The 17,069-nt window shown below is 38.4% G+C and overlaps 1 protein-coding gene across 1 annotated transcript in view; it reads right to left on the bottom strand.

The window, feature by feature from the left end:
- Nucleotides 1-17,069, bottom strand: part of abca2 (ATP-binding cassette, sub-family A (ABC1), member 2) — an 89,582-nt gene that overhangs the window by 33,033 nt on the left and 39,480 nt on the right. Inside the window, exons 3-13 of the mRNA XM_083526777.1 lie at nucleotides 16,402-16,513; nucleotides 15,948-16,111; nucleotides 15,618-15,739; nucleotides 10,980-11,156; nucleotides 10,366-10,587; nucleotides 8,291-8,625; nucleotides 8,049-8,208; nucleotides 7,773-7,901; nucleotides 2,963-3,130; nucleotides 2,524-2,620; nucleotides 2,257-2,430 (exon numbers count right to left, since the gene is read on the bottom strand). Coding sequence (XP_083382903.1) covers nucleotides 2,257-2,430; nucleotides 2,524-2,620; nucleotides 2,963-3,130; nucleotides 7,773-7,901; nucleotides 8,049-8,208; nucleotides 8,291-8,625; nucleotides 10,366-10,587; nucleotides 10,980-11,156; nucleotides 15,618-15,739; nucleotides 15,948-16,111; nucleotides 16,402-16,513 — 1,860 coding nt within the window. The remainder of the gene's footprint in view (nucleotides 1-2,256; nucleotides 2,431-2,523; nucleotides 2,621-2,962; nucleotides 3,131-7,772; nucleotides 7,902-8,048; nucleotides 8,209-8,290; nucleotides 8,626-10,365; nucleotides 10,588-10,979; nucleotides 11,157-15,617; nucleotides 15,740-15,947; nucleotides 16,112-16,401; nucleotides 16,514-17,069) is intronic.

A 17,069-nucleotide genomic window follows, 5' to 3' on the forward strand; every position in this document is an offset into this window, starting at 1 on the left:
TTCATTATCAAAATATGGTAACTTAATTCTCATACTACAACAACTTTATTCTCGTAATATTAGATTATTATTTTTTTTTTTACATGGCACTGAAACGCCATTGTAACCTTCCTACTTTGTCCGCAAAGGTAATATGTTCTGAAAGAGACCCCCAGAGAGAGCAACACGGAAAACATTTTTTATCATTTTAAGCTACCAAAAGGTTTCAAGTCTTCTCAGAAAGTGAAAAATTATTCTGTGTCCAAACAATCTGAGTGAGCATTTTTAACTATTTAAAAGGCATTTTGGGGAGACTGGGTTCATGTCACAAAGTAATGAATTTGTTTAGTTTTCCAAATGCTTTTGAGTATGAGTTTAAGTTTTGGCAGTGTCTCCACCCCTGTGATTTGGTGTCAACCCTTGCTTAATTCAAAATTCGCCAATGTGTTTTTCTTGCAAACTCTTGTCAAATGTATTATGTTTTCACATCTGTGTCCTACGTTATCAAAGCTCTCGTTACTGCTCGTTTTCATAGTCACAACCTTGACAAATCTGTGGCATATTTCTAAAAAAAACTGCTATGATTTGATTGTTTTATGTACATGTCATTTGCCAGGTGCGTTGCAATGCGATTTTCAAGTGCATTGCCATTTGCACTGGTACGTTACAGTGCATGTACATTGTAATTCTTGTGCGTTTCTCAGAGCCAGCTTTAGTCACAAAAGATTTACACAGTATTGACACGAAATAGAATACAAAAATAAACTTTTGAATAGAAAAATATACACAGACCCACCATAACATTATGACATTATAACATTATGACCAGTGAGTAAATAACACTGTATATCTCTTTATCATGGTACCTGCTAGTAGGTTGATGTGTTTAGAACAGGAAAAATGGGCGAGCATAAGGATTTGAGTGATTTTAACAAGGGTAATTGATGGCTAGACGACTGGGTCAGAGCATCTTTAAAACTGCAGCTCTTGTGGCTGTTCCCGGTCTGCAGTGGTCAGTGTGTATCAAAAGTGCTCCAAGGAAGGAACAGTGGTAAACCGACGACAGGGTCATTGATGCATGTGGGGAGTGAAGGCTGGTCCGTGTGGCCTGATCCAACAGATGAGCTCCTGTAGCTCAAATTGCTAAATTGCTTTTAGTACCCGATGGGAACTGTTTTTGCAGCAAAAGGGGGACCAACACAATATTAGGCAGGTGGTCATAATAGTATGCCTGATAAGTGTATATACATTTTGAATAGTGGTGAAAGTCAATAAATAACGTTGCACATTGTATGAGTAATATTGCACATTGTGTAAATAAGTAATTTGAGCATGTTGTTGACTATACATAAGTAATATTGCACATGGTCAACAGAAGTGAGAATGCAACTAGATTAACATATAAGAAGTTGAGGGTTGCTCAAGAATCTCAATACTGGCAGCTTGGATGTGCTGGGATTTGAACTCACAGCCTTCCTTTAAGAAGTAAATGCCAAGACGTGGAAGAATTAAAATGTGAACTCAAATCCCAGCATTCAAACTGCCATTCTTGGGCCCTTGAGCAAGGCTCTTATGCCTCAACTGCTCAGTTGTAAATTGCTCTGGAAAAGAGCATCTGCCAAACGCCATAAATATAAATGCAGGTGTTATCCACTGAGCTTTCACTACCCTCAAGGGAAATGTTTAAAAATACGCCCAGTTCGTGTTTTAAGAACCAAAACGTCCAACACCAAACCATTTAAATTTCTGATTTGATTTTTTCAAATAGAAAAAGATCAAACATGTGAGATTATTCCTTCATAACTACTACATTGAGAGCTCTGATGTAAGCGATAAGCTTTGTTGCCCTTTAGTAAGCTCCTCTATAAAATATTAAACATAATGCAGTGTTAAAAGCCGCTGAGGCAACACTTTTCACCTGCAAATTCATGGATGTTCCAAGTTTAGCTTAACCAGGTAAGCAGTTTACCAGACACACTCTGAATTAAAAAATAAAGATTATTTCTATCTCTATGGCAGTCCGCTCCTTCATGGGCATCATACGAGCAGATGATTTATTGCTCTACTTATGGTTTTGTACAGTCTTTTGCTTCAGAACAAATTGCAGAAACAATGTGAAAAGGCTTGCAGAAAAAAAAAAAGTTTCCAATAAAATCGCCACACTCACAATGTCTTCATCAGCACCAAAAAAAAACAAAAAAAGCTAGTTGCCTGAGGTAGTTAAAGCTGTTCATAATGTTTAAGTTGTTTATAAAGATTAAGGGCTCGTATCTCTACCTTGGATCCACACAAAGCCGTAGAGGAAGTAGAACTTGCCGCCAGTGTTGGGTCCCGGGCGCCAGTAAGCACGTCGGATCTCATTAGTTTTCTCCGTGAAGCTGGAGTTCTGTCTGATTTTATACTGTACATGAGGAGGCAGGGAGCCGTCCTTATTGGTCTGGAAAATAACACCTATTTGGAGAGCACATGTAGTCACTCTAGCATGCCGTTATACTCGCACTAATGCCGAAAAATGGATTTGTGTAAGAAAAGGGTTTCACTCACTGGCAAATACGGAGACATTATCATGGTAGGCCTGATTCAGAGTGTAGTTTACGATGCTCTCCTCATCCGGAAAGCCTTTGAATACATCCACACTCACCTAAAACATAAACAACAAAATTTTCTTATATAGAGAAATAATGCTGTCCCATGAAAAAGGCTTATAAAACTAAATGGATAAAACATTCCAGACTGAAAAGATGCTCTGAATTATGTAAGAAATGAAACACGACAGGGTGGTGGGATGCTACTCGATGAATTACTGTTCAAATAACAGCACATATTGAATGTTTTATGCCTCTTGCACCCAAGCAATATGCAAACAATGGCCATTTTTATTTATTAAAGCAAGACACAGCATTTTAATACTGTAGAATGGGTGGGAAACAAGCTAGGTCCTAGACTGTATTAACTGCATGGTAATGAGAAGCTTGAGAAAGACCTTTGACATGAACTGGATCCAGCCGCAGGCGGCATTGTCGATGGTGTCGAGCTGCTCCAGCAGCGTGCTGACGTTCGGCAGGGTGAAATTCTCCTGCATCAGACTTTCTAACAGTTCACTGTCCGAGGCATTTAGCAGCTCTGGTTGCCTCCGCAGGTCAGAAGTCAACTATGGAAGCACAGCATAGAAAATGTAGCATAATAAGTCATACAATAACTGTGTTATACAGTAGCTTTTTAAAACCATTGATGGCGTTTACAAAAGACTCTTCTTTAATTTGCATGGGGAAAACATTTCATTGATTTTAGCCATTTTTGTATTCATTTAATTTGCTATAATTATATACTGAGGCAGGAAAATAGTAGATTGTAGTATTAGTCACAGTTATGATGACATTGTTTATATATATATATATATATATATATATATATATATATATATATATATATATATATATATATATATATATATATATATATATATATATATATATATATACTACAGTGAGGAAAATAAGTATTTGAACACCCTGCTATTTTGCAAGTTCTCCCACTTAGAAATCATGGAGGGGTCTGAAATTGTCATCTTAGGTGCATGTCTACTGTGAGAGACATAATCAAAAAAAAAAATCCAGAAATCACAATATATGATTTTTAAACTATTTATTTGTATGATACAGCTGCAAAAAAGTATTTGAACACCTGTCTATCAGCTAGAATTCTGACCCTCAAAGACCTGTTAGTCTGCCTTTAAAATGTCCACCTCCACTACATTTATTATCCAAAATTAGATGCACCTGTTTGAGGTCGTTAGCTGCATAAAGACACCTGTCCACCCCATACAATCAGTAAGAATCCAACTACTAACATGGCCAAGACCAAAGAGCTGTCCAAAGACACTAGAGACAAAATTGTACACCTCCACAAGGCTGGAAAGGGCTACGGGGAAATTGCCAAGCAGCTTGGTGAAAAAAGGTCCACTGTTGGAGCAATCATTAGAAAATGGAAGAAGCTAAACATGACTGTCAATCTCCCTCGGACTGGGGCTCCATGCAAGATCTCACCTCGTGGGGTCTCAATGATCCTAAGAAAGGTGAGAAATCAGCCCAGAACTACACGGGAGGAGCTGGTCAATGACCTGAAAAGAGCTGGGACCACCGTTTCCAAGGTTACTGTTGGTAATACACTAAGACGTCATGGTTTGAAATCATGCATGGCACGGAAGGTTCCCCTGCTTAAACCAGCACATGTCCAGGCACATCTTAAGTTTGCCAATGACCATTTGGATGATCCAGAGGAGTCATGGGAGAAAGTCATGTGGTCAAATGAGACCAAAATAGAACTTTTGGGTCAAAATTCCACTAAACGTGTTTGGAGGAAGAAGAATGATGAGTACCATCCCAAGAACACCATCCCTACTGTGAAGCATGGGGGTGGTAGCATCATGCTTTGGGGGTGTTTTTTCTGCACATGGGACAGGGCGACTGCACTGTATTAAGGAGAGGATGACCGGGGCCATGTATTGCAAGATTTTGGGGAACAACCTCCTTCCCTCAGTTAGAGCATTGAAGATGAGTCGAGGCTGGGTCTTCCAACATGACAATGACCCGAAGCACACAGCCAGGATAACCAAGGAGTGGCTCTGTAAGAAGCATATCAAGGTTCTGGTGTGGCCTAGCCAGTCTCCAGACCTAAACCCAATAGAGAATCTTTGGAGGGAGCTCAAACTCCATGTTTCTCAACGACAGGCCAGAAACCTGACTGATCTAGAGAAGATCTGAGTGGAGAAGTGGGTCAAAATCCCTCCTGCAGTGTGTGCAAATCTGGTGAAAAACTACAGGGAACGTTTGACCTCTGTAATTGCAAACAAAGGCTACTGTACCAAATATTAACATTGACTTTCTCAGGTGTTCAAATACTTATTTGCAGCTGTATCATACAAATAAATAGTTAAAAAATCATACATTGTGATTTCTGGATTTTTTTTTTTAGATTATGTCTCTCACAGTGGACATGCACCTACGATGACAATTTCAGACCCCTCCATGATTTCTAAGTGGGAGAACTTGCAAAATAACAGGGTGTTCAAATACTTATTTTCCTCACTGTATATATATTCATTCATTCATTCATTCTCTCCCGCTTATCCGTAATTCGGGTCGCGGGGGCAGCAGTCTAAGCAGACCCCCGCCTTCGACTGCTGCCCAATCCTCACAGCACCGTCCCTCACGGTCCCTCCTGTAGGTGGTGAGCCCACAGGAAGCTGTATATATATATATATATATATATATATATATATATATATATATATATATATATATATATATATATATATATATATATATATATATAGAAATCATGGAGGGGTCTGAAATTGTCATCGTAGGTGCATGTCCACTGTGAGAGACATAATCTAAAAAAAAAAATCCAGAAATCACAATATATGATTTTTAAACTATTTATTTGTATGATACAGCTGCAAATAAGTATTTGAACACCTGTCTATCAGCTAGAATTCTGACCCTCAAAGACCTGTTAGTCTGCCTTTAAAATGTCCACCTCCACTACATTTATTATCCTAAATTAGATGCACCTGTTTGAGGTCATTAGCTGCATAAAGACACCTGTCCACCCCATACAATCAGTAAGAATCCAACTACTAACATGGCCAAGACCAAAGAGCTGTCCAAAGACACTAGAGACAAAATTGTACACCTCCACAAGGCTGGAAAGGGCTACGGGGAAATTGCCAAGCAGCTTGGTGAAAAAAGGTCCACTGTTGGAGCAATCATTAGAAAATGGAAGAAGCTAAACATGACTGTCAATCTCCCTCGGACTGGGGCTCCATGCAAGATCTCACCTCGTGGGGTCTCAATGATCCTAAGGAAGGTGAGAAATCAGCCCAGAACTACACGGGAGTAGCTGGTCAATGACCTGAAAAGAGCTGGGACCACCGTTTTCAAGGTTACTGTTGGTAATACACTAAGACATCATGGTTTGAAATCATGCATGGCACGGAAGGTTCCCCTGCTTAAACCAGCACATGTCCAGGCACGTCTTAAGTTTGACAATGACCATTTGGATGATCCAGAGGAGTCATGGGAGAAAGTCATGTGGTCAGATGCGACCAAAATAGAACTTTTGGGTCATAATTTCACTAAACGTGTTTGGAGGAAGAAGAATGATGAGTACCATCCCAAGAACACCATCCCTACTGTGAAGCATGGGGGTGGTAGCATCATGCTTTGGGGGTGTTTTTCTGCACATGGGACAGGGCGACTGCACTGTATTAAGGAGAGGATGACTGGGGCCATGTATTGCGAGATTTTGGGGAACAACCTACTTCCCTCAGTTAGAGCATTGAAGATGGGTCAAGGCTGGGTCTTCCAACATGACAATTACCCAAAGCACACAGCCAGGATAACCAAGGAGTGGCTCTGTAAGAAGCATATCAAGGTTCTGGCGTGGCCTAGCCAGTCTCCAGACCTAAACCCAATAGAGAATCTTTGGAGGGAGCTCAAACTCCGTGTTTCTCAGCGACAGGCCAGAAACCTGACTGATCTAGAGAAGATCTGTGTGGAGGAGTGGGCCAAAATCCCTCCTGCAGTGTGTGCAAACCTGGTGAGAAACTACAGGAAACGTTTGACCTCAAACAAATGCTACTGTACCAAATATTAACACTGACTTTCTCAGGTGTTCAAATACTTATTTGCAGCTGTATCATACAAATAAATAGTTTAAAAATCATACATTGTGATTTCTGGATTTTTTTTTTTTAGATTATGTCTCTCACAGTGGACATGCACCTACGATGACAATTTCAGACCCCTCATTGATTTCTAAGTGGGAGAACTTGCAAAATAGCAGGGTGTTCAAATACTTATTTTCCTCACTGTATATATATATATATATATGTGTGTGTGTGTGTGTGTGTGTGTGTGTGTGTGTGTGTGTGTGTGTGTGTGTGTGTGTGTAGTTTTTCTTTTATTAATTTAATTGTCTGTGTTTTTCTTTCTCTCATCTGGTTTAATGATCAAGCGTATTTTACCTGTATTTGCTTGTAACCCAATACAGTATTACCCATATAACCAGAGATGGCTTTACCGTTCAGTCTATCCTTTCAGCAGAATCCTTTCAGTCTAACAAAGATATATAACACTGACAACTTCCCAGTGATTTCATTTGGCTAGTAGCCCTTTACTTATGACTAATGTGCTAGTTCTGGAGGCGGACAGCCTGAAACCACTTTACTCATTTCAATAACAAAAGAGCTGCTGGCTGGCTGAAAACCGTGTTCAGTTCCAGCACCAAAATGCTGCTTGCCTGAAACCTCGATTTAAAGGCTATGACAACAACCAAAGCAGGTCATTTGCATTAAAACAAACACTGACAAAATTGCTGTATTTTAAATGGTTTAAAAAAGAGAAAAAAGAAATGCTAAATTGAAATTGCACTAATGACACCAATGTTCTGAGATAAAGAGGACTAACTGCCTTGGAATCGTAAGATATCTTCTCCAAGCAAGAATAACAGCTTGTAAAAATAATCAACGGTTATTGTTTTTATGCTGTTCTTTTGTTAACACCTACATCTCATTATGTAATTGTTCAACTCTTAAAACATCGTCAATATTCTGGTTCTTAAATAGGGTTACTCTTCCCACTGGGTATCCAGGAATCCGTAGCCACTGATTAAATATATGTGAACTATTGAATTTGTCAAAACTCCAAAGTCTGCATCTAAAAAATAGCCTGATTTGGTTAGCAAATACTGTTTCAATTCCACTATTATGGTGCTTTAGATGCTGTTACCTGTTGCAGCCATGCCAGGCCATTGTGCAGTTTGCCCTCTTCCAGAAAAGGTCTAAGCTCAGCTGAAATGTTGAGCCACACTTTAGCATAATGAGTCACATTGCCAATGAAGGCGAATGTCTCATTGGCCTAGAGAACGAGATTAACATACCTCCATCATCATTGACTATCCCTCAGAAAATAATTAAAAGGAACCTGCTAGAAACATGCCTGCTACCTTTAAACTTTAAATACAGTTAGCAAAATGGAATTCTCAGGACTATGAGATTTACTTGCCTTCTGAATGACCTTATCCACCTCTGAGCCAATTGGAGAATAAAGGATCTTGGGATTTGTAGTCATAAGGTGAACGAGAAGTCCTAAATTCCTTTGCTCTTTGTTGGTAAAACCGAGTGAGCTCATGTTACCTTGCTTCAAAGCTTCTGGCTCAATAATCCTGTTGAAAAAGTCTAGTTTTAGTAAACTCAAAAGAGGCTCTGGGAGTAAGGAGGATTGAGTATCCACACCAATACACAAACCTGTTATTTCCACACAGAATGGGCTGCAGGCCAGCCCATAACTGCACAAATGCAGAGAACTGAGAGTGGGGATTGTCTGCCTGAGAGTCCTTCCCCTCAGCTGAGTTCTCAGTTATGTTGGTATTTGAGGTGGTGGTGTTAGAGTTCCAAGTGGCATTGTTAGCAGAAAACGAGGTCTGGTGCCCAGCACATGCACCTTTGGGCAGCAACCTGGCCAGGCCCGAGAGAAGATCCACATCTTTGAACAGCTTCTCTACCTCGGCTAGGTCCTTCAGCAGGGCACCAAGGTGGGATTGGAATGGCACTGTTGAAGCATTAGTCTGTTCCAACTTTAACTAAATGGTTGGAAAGCAAGAAAATGATGGTGTTAGATATACTGAATTTGGTGTAAGATAAACTAATTAAATTGAAATGATGTAAGAGGATGACAGATATATGAATAGATGACTGTAAGAAAGATAACTGGATAGTTGTATGCATGCATGTATGTACAGTGTGTATGTAAGGATAAATAGAAGAATGGATAGATAAATGGCTGGATGGAAGGGTAGGTAGATAAGTTATTTGATTAATGGACAGATGGGTAAAAATTACAATAATATAAGCAAATAGATTGATGGATAGATATGTGGATGAAGGGATTCATGAGGGTATAGGTGGGTGGATGGATCCACTGATGTCATTCAGTAAATTCACTTTAAAGCAGAATGAGAGAAAAATGTGCAGATGGGTTTATAGATGGATGGATGGATGAATGATAGGATAGGATAGGATAGGATAGGATAGGATAGGATAGGATAGGATAGGATAGGATAGGTGTATGGATAATGATGATGAGAGAATTGTTTAGGTATAATAATTGTGGATTGATGGATGGTTAGTTGATGGTATAGATAATGGATAATGAGAAAAAGGTTATATAGGTGGAATCACGGGCAGATGGTAGGATAGATACATGAATAGGTAAATGATATGGTATATAATTAGTTAATTAATGGATTAGTTGTTTTAAAAATATAGATGCATGGATAGCTGGATAGATGGCTTGTTGGGTGGATGTGTTGATAGATGGATGGTATATAGAAATCCAGTTTGATACAAAACATATTTAGTATATATATATATATATATATATATATATATATATATATATATATATATATATATATATATATATATATATGATTGGTGATATCGGATGATCCGCTGTGGCGACCCCTAATGGGAGAAGATACTGTATATATGTGATGTGGTGAGGTAACTCGTGATTAATCGTAACTTAATTGCACATTTTTATCTGTTCCACATGTACTTGAAATTAATACTTTTCAAGTTTTTAATACTCATTAAACATCACAACATAGGCATGGACAAATATGGAGGCTTTATGCAAATATATGTTTATTATTAGTGAAACCAAACTCAACATAGAGAATGAAGCCAAAATATTTTTGTAAATTATTTAAATGATGTTGTTTTCAATTTCGTAAATCATCAGGACACTAAACTGAACTGTTTCTATGTTTCCACACGGACGGTATGAGTTGCCGGAAGTGTGCATAATGGTGGATTTTGGTTCTTGATTTAGACTTGGCGTAAAACAAATGTTCAGTAATTTGAAAAAAAAATGAAAATTCTGTGTTTATTGTTTTTTAAATTTGAGTAAGGAATGAACGTTGTGATTAAACGTGTGTTGCGTTGAAGGTTATAATTTTGCCTCTTTTATATTTATTTATTTGTATTTTTTTATTATAAATGGTTGCAGAAATGCGTGCTGCATTAATAAAATTGGTGCTGTTAAAATAAATTTGCGTTAAAATTCATTTTGACAGCCCTAATATAGCTAGCTACAGACAGACAGACAGACAGACAGACAGACAGACAGACAGACAGACAGACAGATAGACAGATAGATAGATAGATAGATAGATAGATAGATAGATAGATAGATAGATAGATAGATAGATAGATAGATAGATAGATAGATAGATAGATAGATAGATAAGATGAATGGAAAAAGAAAAGACAAAAGAAAAGACTAACTGCCATCAGAAATGTGTCATTACTCTTCCCACCTTCTCAATGATTTTCTGGGGGTCAATCTGATCCTTCAGTTCCTGACTGATCTTTGCAAACCGCTCTGCCTTCTGCCTCTCCTTTCCTTCACACACAGTCAGCTGATAAGTTCTTACCAGTGACTGTTGCTTTTCAGGGACAGATAATATTGTGCTAAGCTCACTGTCCCTGCCCTCCCCACATGTTATTGCCTCCAGCTCTTCACCGGTCAGCAAAATTCCCTGAGAAAACAAAGAGTTGATGACAGGTAGTTGGCATAAACAGATCTAGTTACATTGGCAAAACAAACAGAACCCAAGTATTAATAAAAATGTGAGAAGAAAAAATGGAAGTCATATCAGTATGCTGGAATGCTAACGGGTGAAACACACATCATTATGTATTGGTGCATGAATTTGGAATGTAAACTCGTAAATCTTTGACTACTGAAAATTCTGAAAACTGCCAACCACAGTAGCTGGTCAGCTGGTTGGCTGGTCACAACTCGAGTAAAACCTCTCCATCACTACAGTCCAATTTCACAATTGGACAACATGCACATCTTCTTTATCTTTAGCAATCAGCACCTGCGTATACACTTGTACCTTAAATGAAAGTCAGGTGTATGACTGACCTCCATCTTCTGCAGTTCCTGTGGACCAAATTTGTTTGCCTCCCCTCCTTCAGCCATGCCCAGGACCTGGTAGAGCAGCTGTAGAACAGTGTGATGATCAGCTGCTTTAGTCGGGTCTTCGAGGGCTTTTTGCAGCAAACCCCCTTCAAGATTCCTCCAGCCTCCCAGCAGCTGCTCCTGGATGCAAACAGCATGGTTAGTGATACTGCAAGGTTTCCTGGAACAGATCTGTTCATTTCTTTTTGGGGTTGGTAAATTTCTGTATTCAGGCCTTGCATTTTACACCTTCACTTACCTGAATCAGACCACCTCTTTATATCATCATTAAGATGCCACAGATATACAAACCATCAATATTATACAGAAAAGCAGTATAACAGAACACTGCATCACAGACAGGTATATCATGCAGTGAGTATTAATATCATTACTAAAGCAAGAAAACCAATGAACACAATTCCACAAGTCTCCTTTCACTGCAGCTACAGCTGTGCTGCCCACATGCATCATCTCTATCAGAATCAATCATCAATATTAACCTCATAAAATGGTGTTCTGTGCATATTTGTGCATTTTTTTCTGTGCAGAACAATTTTCCTGGGGATTTAAATTGAAGGCAAATTGTGTGTTTTGTGGAAGTTCCACAAGAAAGAAAAAGCAAAAGTATAAATGGTCCATGAAAAGCGTAACAATTGCTATGAACTGTTAAAGCTGACTTTTCCTCACGATATCCAGCTTTTCTTAGAAAAGTCCATCTAGTAAATATCCTTCTGAGTATTTCTGCGACCAGATCGATTTCTTCTCCTCTGTCGTTCATTGTGGAATGAAAGAACAGCTATTAAATCCACACAAATGTATTTGAGCTTTGTGCAGTTTGCTACAGATGCGATCTGCGAGCTCTGACTAGTGCGCTCGCTGACCGTCTGAACAAAGGACGTGAAAATGCTGACGTGATTGGATGCTGCCTTCTAGAAAGCATCCAATCACGTCAGCATTTTCACGTCCTTTGTTCAGACGGTCAGATCGCATCTGTAGCAATGAGTGACCAAACCACAGTCTACATGGTTAAAGCAACAGCTTTAAACAACATAGAGTTTATGAAAAAAATTTATAAGTCCACGGATGCTGATTGTGAAGGCATTACGTCAAGTATTTTTGTGTCCAAGAACACGTACTCTAACAGCTGAACATTAACAGCTGAACAGCTAACCCCAACCCTAACCCTAACCCTAACCCTAACCCTACTTATACAGATACTCAGTGGTGCTACTACTTGCAGCAGTGAACCCAAGAGAAAAGCTATGAGATGTACAGAATAGACTATTGGGAATAATTTAACTCTTATACATGGACAAAATAATATTACAGCATAAGTCAGTAATTCTGTTAGGGTCCAGGGACTTTGCTGGCCCTGATGGGCCGCTAATGACTCTTTCTGTAACCACATGAACCATCCTTGAGGTCATTTTTGGGTAAAGTATAACTCTGATTCATGTTGCATCTTTATTCACAAGGCATTTTCTAAACCAATCAAATGTGCCTGTCCTGTGGGTGTGTATGTGTGTTTGTGTGTGATTTCCCCAGGGCTGTAAGCACCACTGTGACCTTGAGCAGTGAGCAAACAAGATTTGACAAAAGGGCTAAGGGAAAGGTCTACGCATGGTCATCTGCCATGCCAGTCAAATTGCTTCTTTTTGTGAAAGTAGACTGTTTCTTGATAAAAAAAAAACATACTAGAATCTCTAATGAATTTAGATTTCAGGTTTGTGGCATTACACTCTCAAGTACTATCAATGACAGCTTTCATACTGTAGAAATACATTCTTTTAAGTTTAATTTAGGAATGAGAAATTAAATTAACAAAACCATAAAGCAACTACACGTGTACAAAACGTTCCAGAACTATTGACACTGTTCCTAAAATAGTTAGAACTTATTTGCACAAAAAAACAAAAACAAAAAACAAAACAAAAAAAAAAAAAAAGAAAGAAAAGAAATCTGAAAATCGAAATATTAAATATTTATTTTAAGAAAAGAGCAAAAACACAGCCTGGATGAACTCGTGGTAACTGGCACTTAGCTCAGAACTCACGACAGACCGAAACGTTGAAATGTTTCTTTGACCTGAGAGTGGTAGCAGATTTTTTTTAACACAGTTAGCTAAAATGCAGCTATTCTTTCTTTTCCTGACTCCACCTGCAAATGAATGCATGATGTTAAATCTTGTTAACAAAAAATGCCACGGTAACAGTAAAAAGGGTAACTTTTTGGATTCTGGATTTAATGTATTTAGTGTTTAAACAAGTGTTACTGTAACAAGCATTATAAATAACAATCTAGTGTATTTATGCTCAGCCAATATTGCTTAGCCAATTGACTGTTTTAGGGGGCTTGTTTCACACTTATACAAAGTGTAATAATTACTACACTGTTAAATGTCTTGCCGTTTTAACTGCACCCTTAGACACCCTTTTCCTCTAAGAAAATTAAAGACCCATATCACAGCTCTTCAATGGTCATCCAAGACTTCTTCTTCTTCTTCTCTTCTTCTTCTAAATATTAGGTGTCACCAATGCCAAATTCTCTAAGTCATTCATTAACATTGGAAAGATTAAAAAATACACAAAGGAAATTAGGCAACTAATAATATAAAAATCACAGTCAATAACCTCTGTTAGAGCAATCATTTAAAAACAAACTTTCTAAAAAGCTGTAATTGATCTGTGTATTTCACCTCGAATTTTACCAAAGATTACAGATTTGCAGAAGATGGATCACCAAGTCTTTCTTTAATCAGGAAGATGTTAGGGCCTGAAAGTTGACCGAAATGGTGTCATATGGTCAGATATGCATTGGTGTAAAGTATTTGAGTGAATGTACTTTGTTACTATCATTTGTTGGGCTACTTTGTAGCTTTACTGAGTATCAAAGATATAAACTTTTACTCTCTAATCAACTTCATTTCTGATTCAATACATGTACTTTTTACTCCACTATATTTTAATTGACAATGACAGTTACCAATTATATTTTGCACAGCAGCTTCATCTGCTGTGGTTTATTTATACTGCAGAAGAAGCCATTTGGAATACTAATGGTTGTACTGATGTAATGATACTTTTATTATATTTGTTAATTTAAGGTTTTGAAAGATTGCGTTACTGTTTAGTCTTTTTTTTTAGTTTGACTTTGACTACTTTGACTACAATTTTTTTTTAATGACTTTAATCTTTGTTTCATTCTGGCATGTTAAATAGGCTGTTGTGTTGATCTTGGTTAGTGCAGTGTTGAGGTGTACAATTTGATTTGTATTTTAATAAAATAAAACCTCTCAAATTTGTTTTGGGTTTTCACGTTGTCTTGGTGTTGAGGACTAATGCATCTTTGAGCCTATGTTCAATATGAGTACTGATTAAAATCAGATGAACAGAAACTTATGTCACACTGGAATTTGTGACTTACTTGTAATTGATATTGACCTATACCTCTCCCAGAGTATGATTTTCAGGTATCCTTTAATCCTCTGCAGGTAAAAGACAATAATATTCAACGAACACTCCAGGTAGGTTTGTCTTAAAGGTGGATAGTCGTATAAAAAAAAAAAAAACAATCCCCACTCTTTGCATGGTGGAGAATCATATGCCAAAAAATGTTGTCTAGTTGTTTTCACTGTGCTCTGGGACCACTGTTATGATACATGACATCATAGACTCCATGGAGATTTGATATAAATATCTGTTTGCCTCTGCCAAAACAGTACATCCAGTTCATGGTTGGATCTTGAAACATATGTTCAAATATGTATGGTTCAATGCTTCAATAAGCACAAAATCAAGCTTTGGACATAGCTATTTCAGTTCTCTAACCCTAACCCTATTGAATACCTGTGGGCTGAGCTGAAGAAGAGAATCAGCACGAAAATAATTGAGAATTGGTGCATAGAAGATTCAGTACTGAGAAATGATCTCAATTACTTTCATCTGTAATCTCTTTACAATTACAATTAGAATAATAAACTCAAACAAGGTTACATGTAGTGTAAAATCCTTATCAAAGGTGCCAATAATTCTGAAGCTGACCCACAAATATATTTAGGTCTTTTTAACAGGTACTATACGTATGCAATTTTGAGGTATACCAATGCATAAATCATACCAATCTACTAAATAATGCTATGCTATTATAAGAATACATTTATAAATGGAATTCTGAATGACTTGCCAAAACATTGGCCCTAAATACCACCTTGAGTCTATAAATATGCACAAATCTTGCAAGCCAAAAAGTTTCACATTCTACAGCAAGGGGAAAAAACAGTAGGTTAAATTGACTGCCTCTGGGTTATTTTTATTTCAGTTTGTGTGCGGAGGAGTGAGGAGATTGTGCTGATGTTACCGCATAGGTGCTTCTGACATTCCAAATATAGCAACACGTTAATAGCCTGGCACTTAATAGACAAAGAGCTGAAGTTCACAACATTAGCCTGTGCCATTAGCACGCTCCTTTTCTGCAATCAAAAGCACAATAGGTAAGCCCACATAAAGGCTGTGACTTCGTTTACAGAGAGCTGGCAAATGCCCTGTCCTGGGAGGTTTAAAGAAGAGTGTGCTGATTTTGTAGAATGGATGAGATACAGACCTCTTTGAGGTTGATGGGAGATGAGAGAAGCAGGTTGGCCGAGTCGTTGGACACTGAGAGATTTCGGGTGAGGAACTGCCGGAAGTGATTCGGATTCCTCAAGACGTCGGCTAAAGTGAAGCCTGGATTAAGAGACAGGAGAGGTTCATGTCAGATGTGTAGCTCAAGCAGAATTGAATATACATATCAAAAAATGCTTATGCCTTAGCTTTTGCTTTGACATTCACTATGAGCACAGTCATTTTTTTCTGCTGGTCTGTTTTAAGTGCTACATTTTTATTGTATGGAAGAATGTGTGTGTGGGGGTATGTATGTACAGTATCCCCAGACCTTGGCTGGTGTTAAAGCTGTTCTTAAATGGATTCTGGGCTGAGCTGAGACTCTCTAGGTGCTGCTGTATTGACTCCAGCTCCTCCCCAAGAGATGGCCCCTCTGAGTTAAACAAGTGATTCTGCTCCACCACCTCCCCGATCCGTTCCAACAACTGAGTCACACTAAAAGGTGATTCAAACAAACAAGTGTTTATGAGTATCTGCAGGAAGTGAAAGAAAAGACCACATAGCATGTAGTGGGGAAAAACGCCCAAGGAAATGAAATAGTTAGTTAGAGATCCTGAAGTCATAGTGAAAATTTCATTACGTAAGCTTACCTACATAAGCCTATACACACTCACACGATTACAGGTGCTAATGAGGACTGCTGTTAGGTGCTATAGACACAGTGGGAGTCTTTAGAGGTGGGAAAGAGAGAGATACAATGTTAATGCAGGAAGTGTTTGACTCACGTGGAGTTTTTGTACTGCAGGAAGCCGAACTCATCTCGCTGGCCATCCGGACACAAGGACTGCATAACCGGAATGATGCCCGCCGAAGTCAAAGGGGCTGCGCTGTAGAAAGCTGATCATGCCGTGCCCGAAAAAGGATATCAGGACCGCGAGGAAATGGATAAGAATGAGGGCAGGTCCAGTGACAATGGTGATTAGTAGGGTTTAATTAATCAAGATGAGTATGTTGGAATGAACAAAGAGAGAGTATAGGTAGATTAGAGAGAAGTCATTGCAGGTACGCATGGAAAGGCAGAAAGATGTAGAATAAAATGGTGTTAGGGGGAAGACAGGCGAGGAAAAAAAAATGGGTGGATGGAGGAAAAAAGAAACAGATCAAAACCAAACCAAACCAAAGAAGAAGAAAAAGAGAGGAAATGATCACAGCTCAGAAAAACAGTCAGGAGGTCAGAGAAGTTTCAAATGTCAGGTCAGCTTGTATTAGCTAAACCAGCTTTTACTAAAACACACACACACACACACACACACACACACACACACACACACACACACACACACACAAATAAGCTGGGTTTCACTGGAACAGAAATCCTGCCTTTGGTATATTTCCCATACACTTTACTCTACATATTGACAAATCTATAAAAAGCTCCAGCATACGCAGAGTT

This window comes from Silurus aristotelis, assembly GCF_946808225.1.
Source record: "Silurus aristotelis genome assembly, chromosome: 23".
Taxonomy (NCBI): domain Eukaryota; kingdom Metazoa; phylum Chordata; class Actinopteri; order Siluriformes; family Siluridae; genus Silurus; species Silurus aristotelis.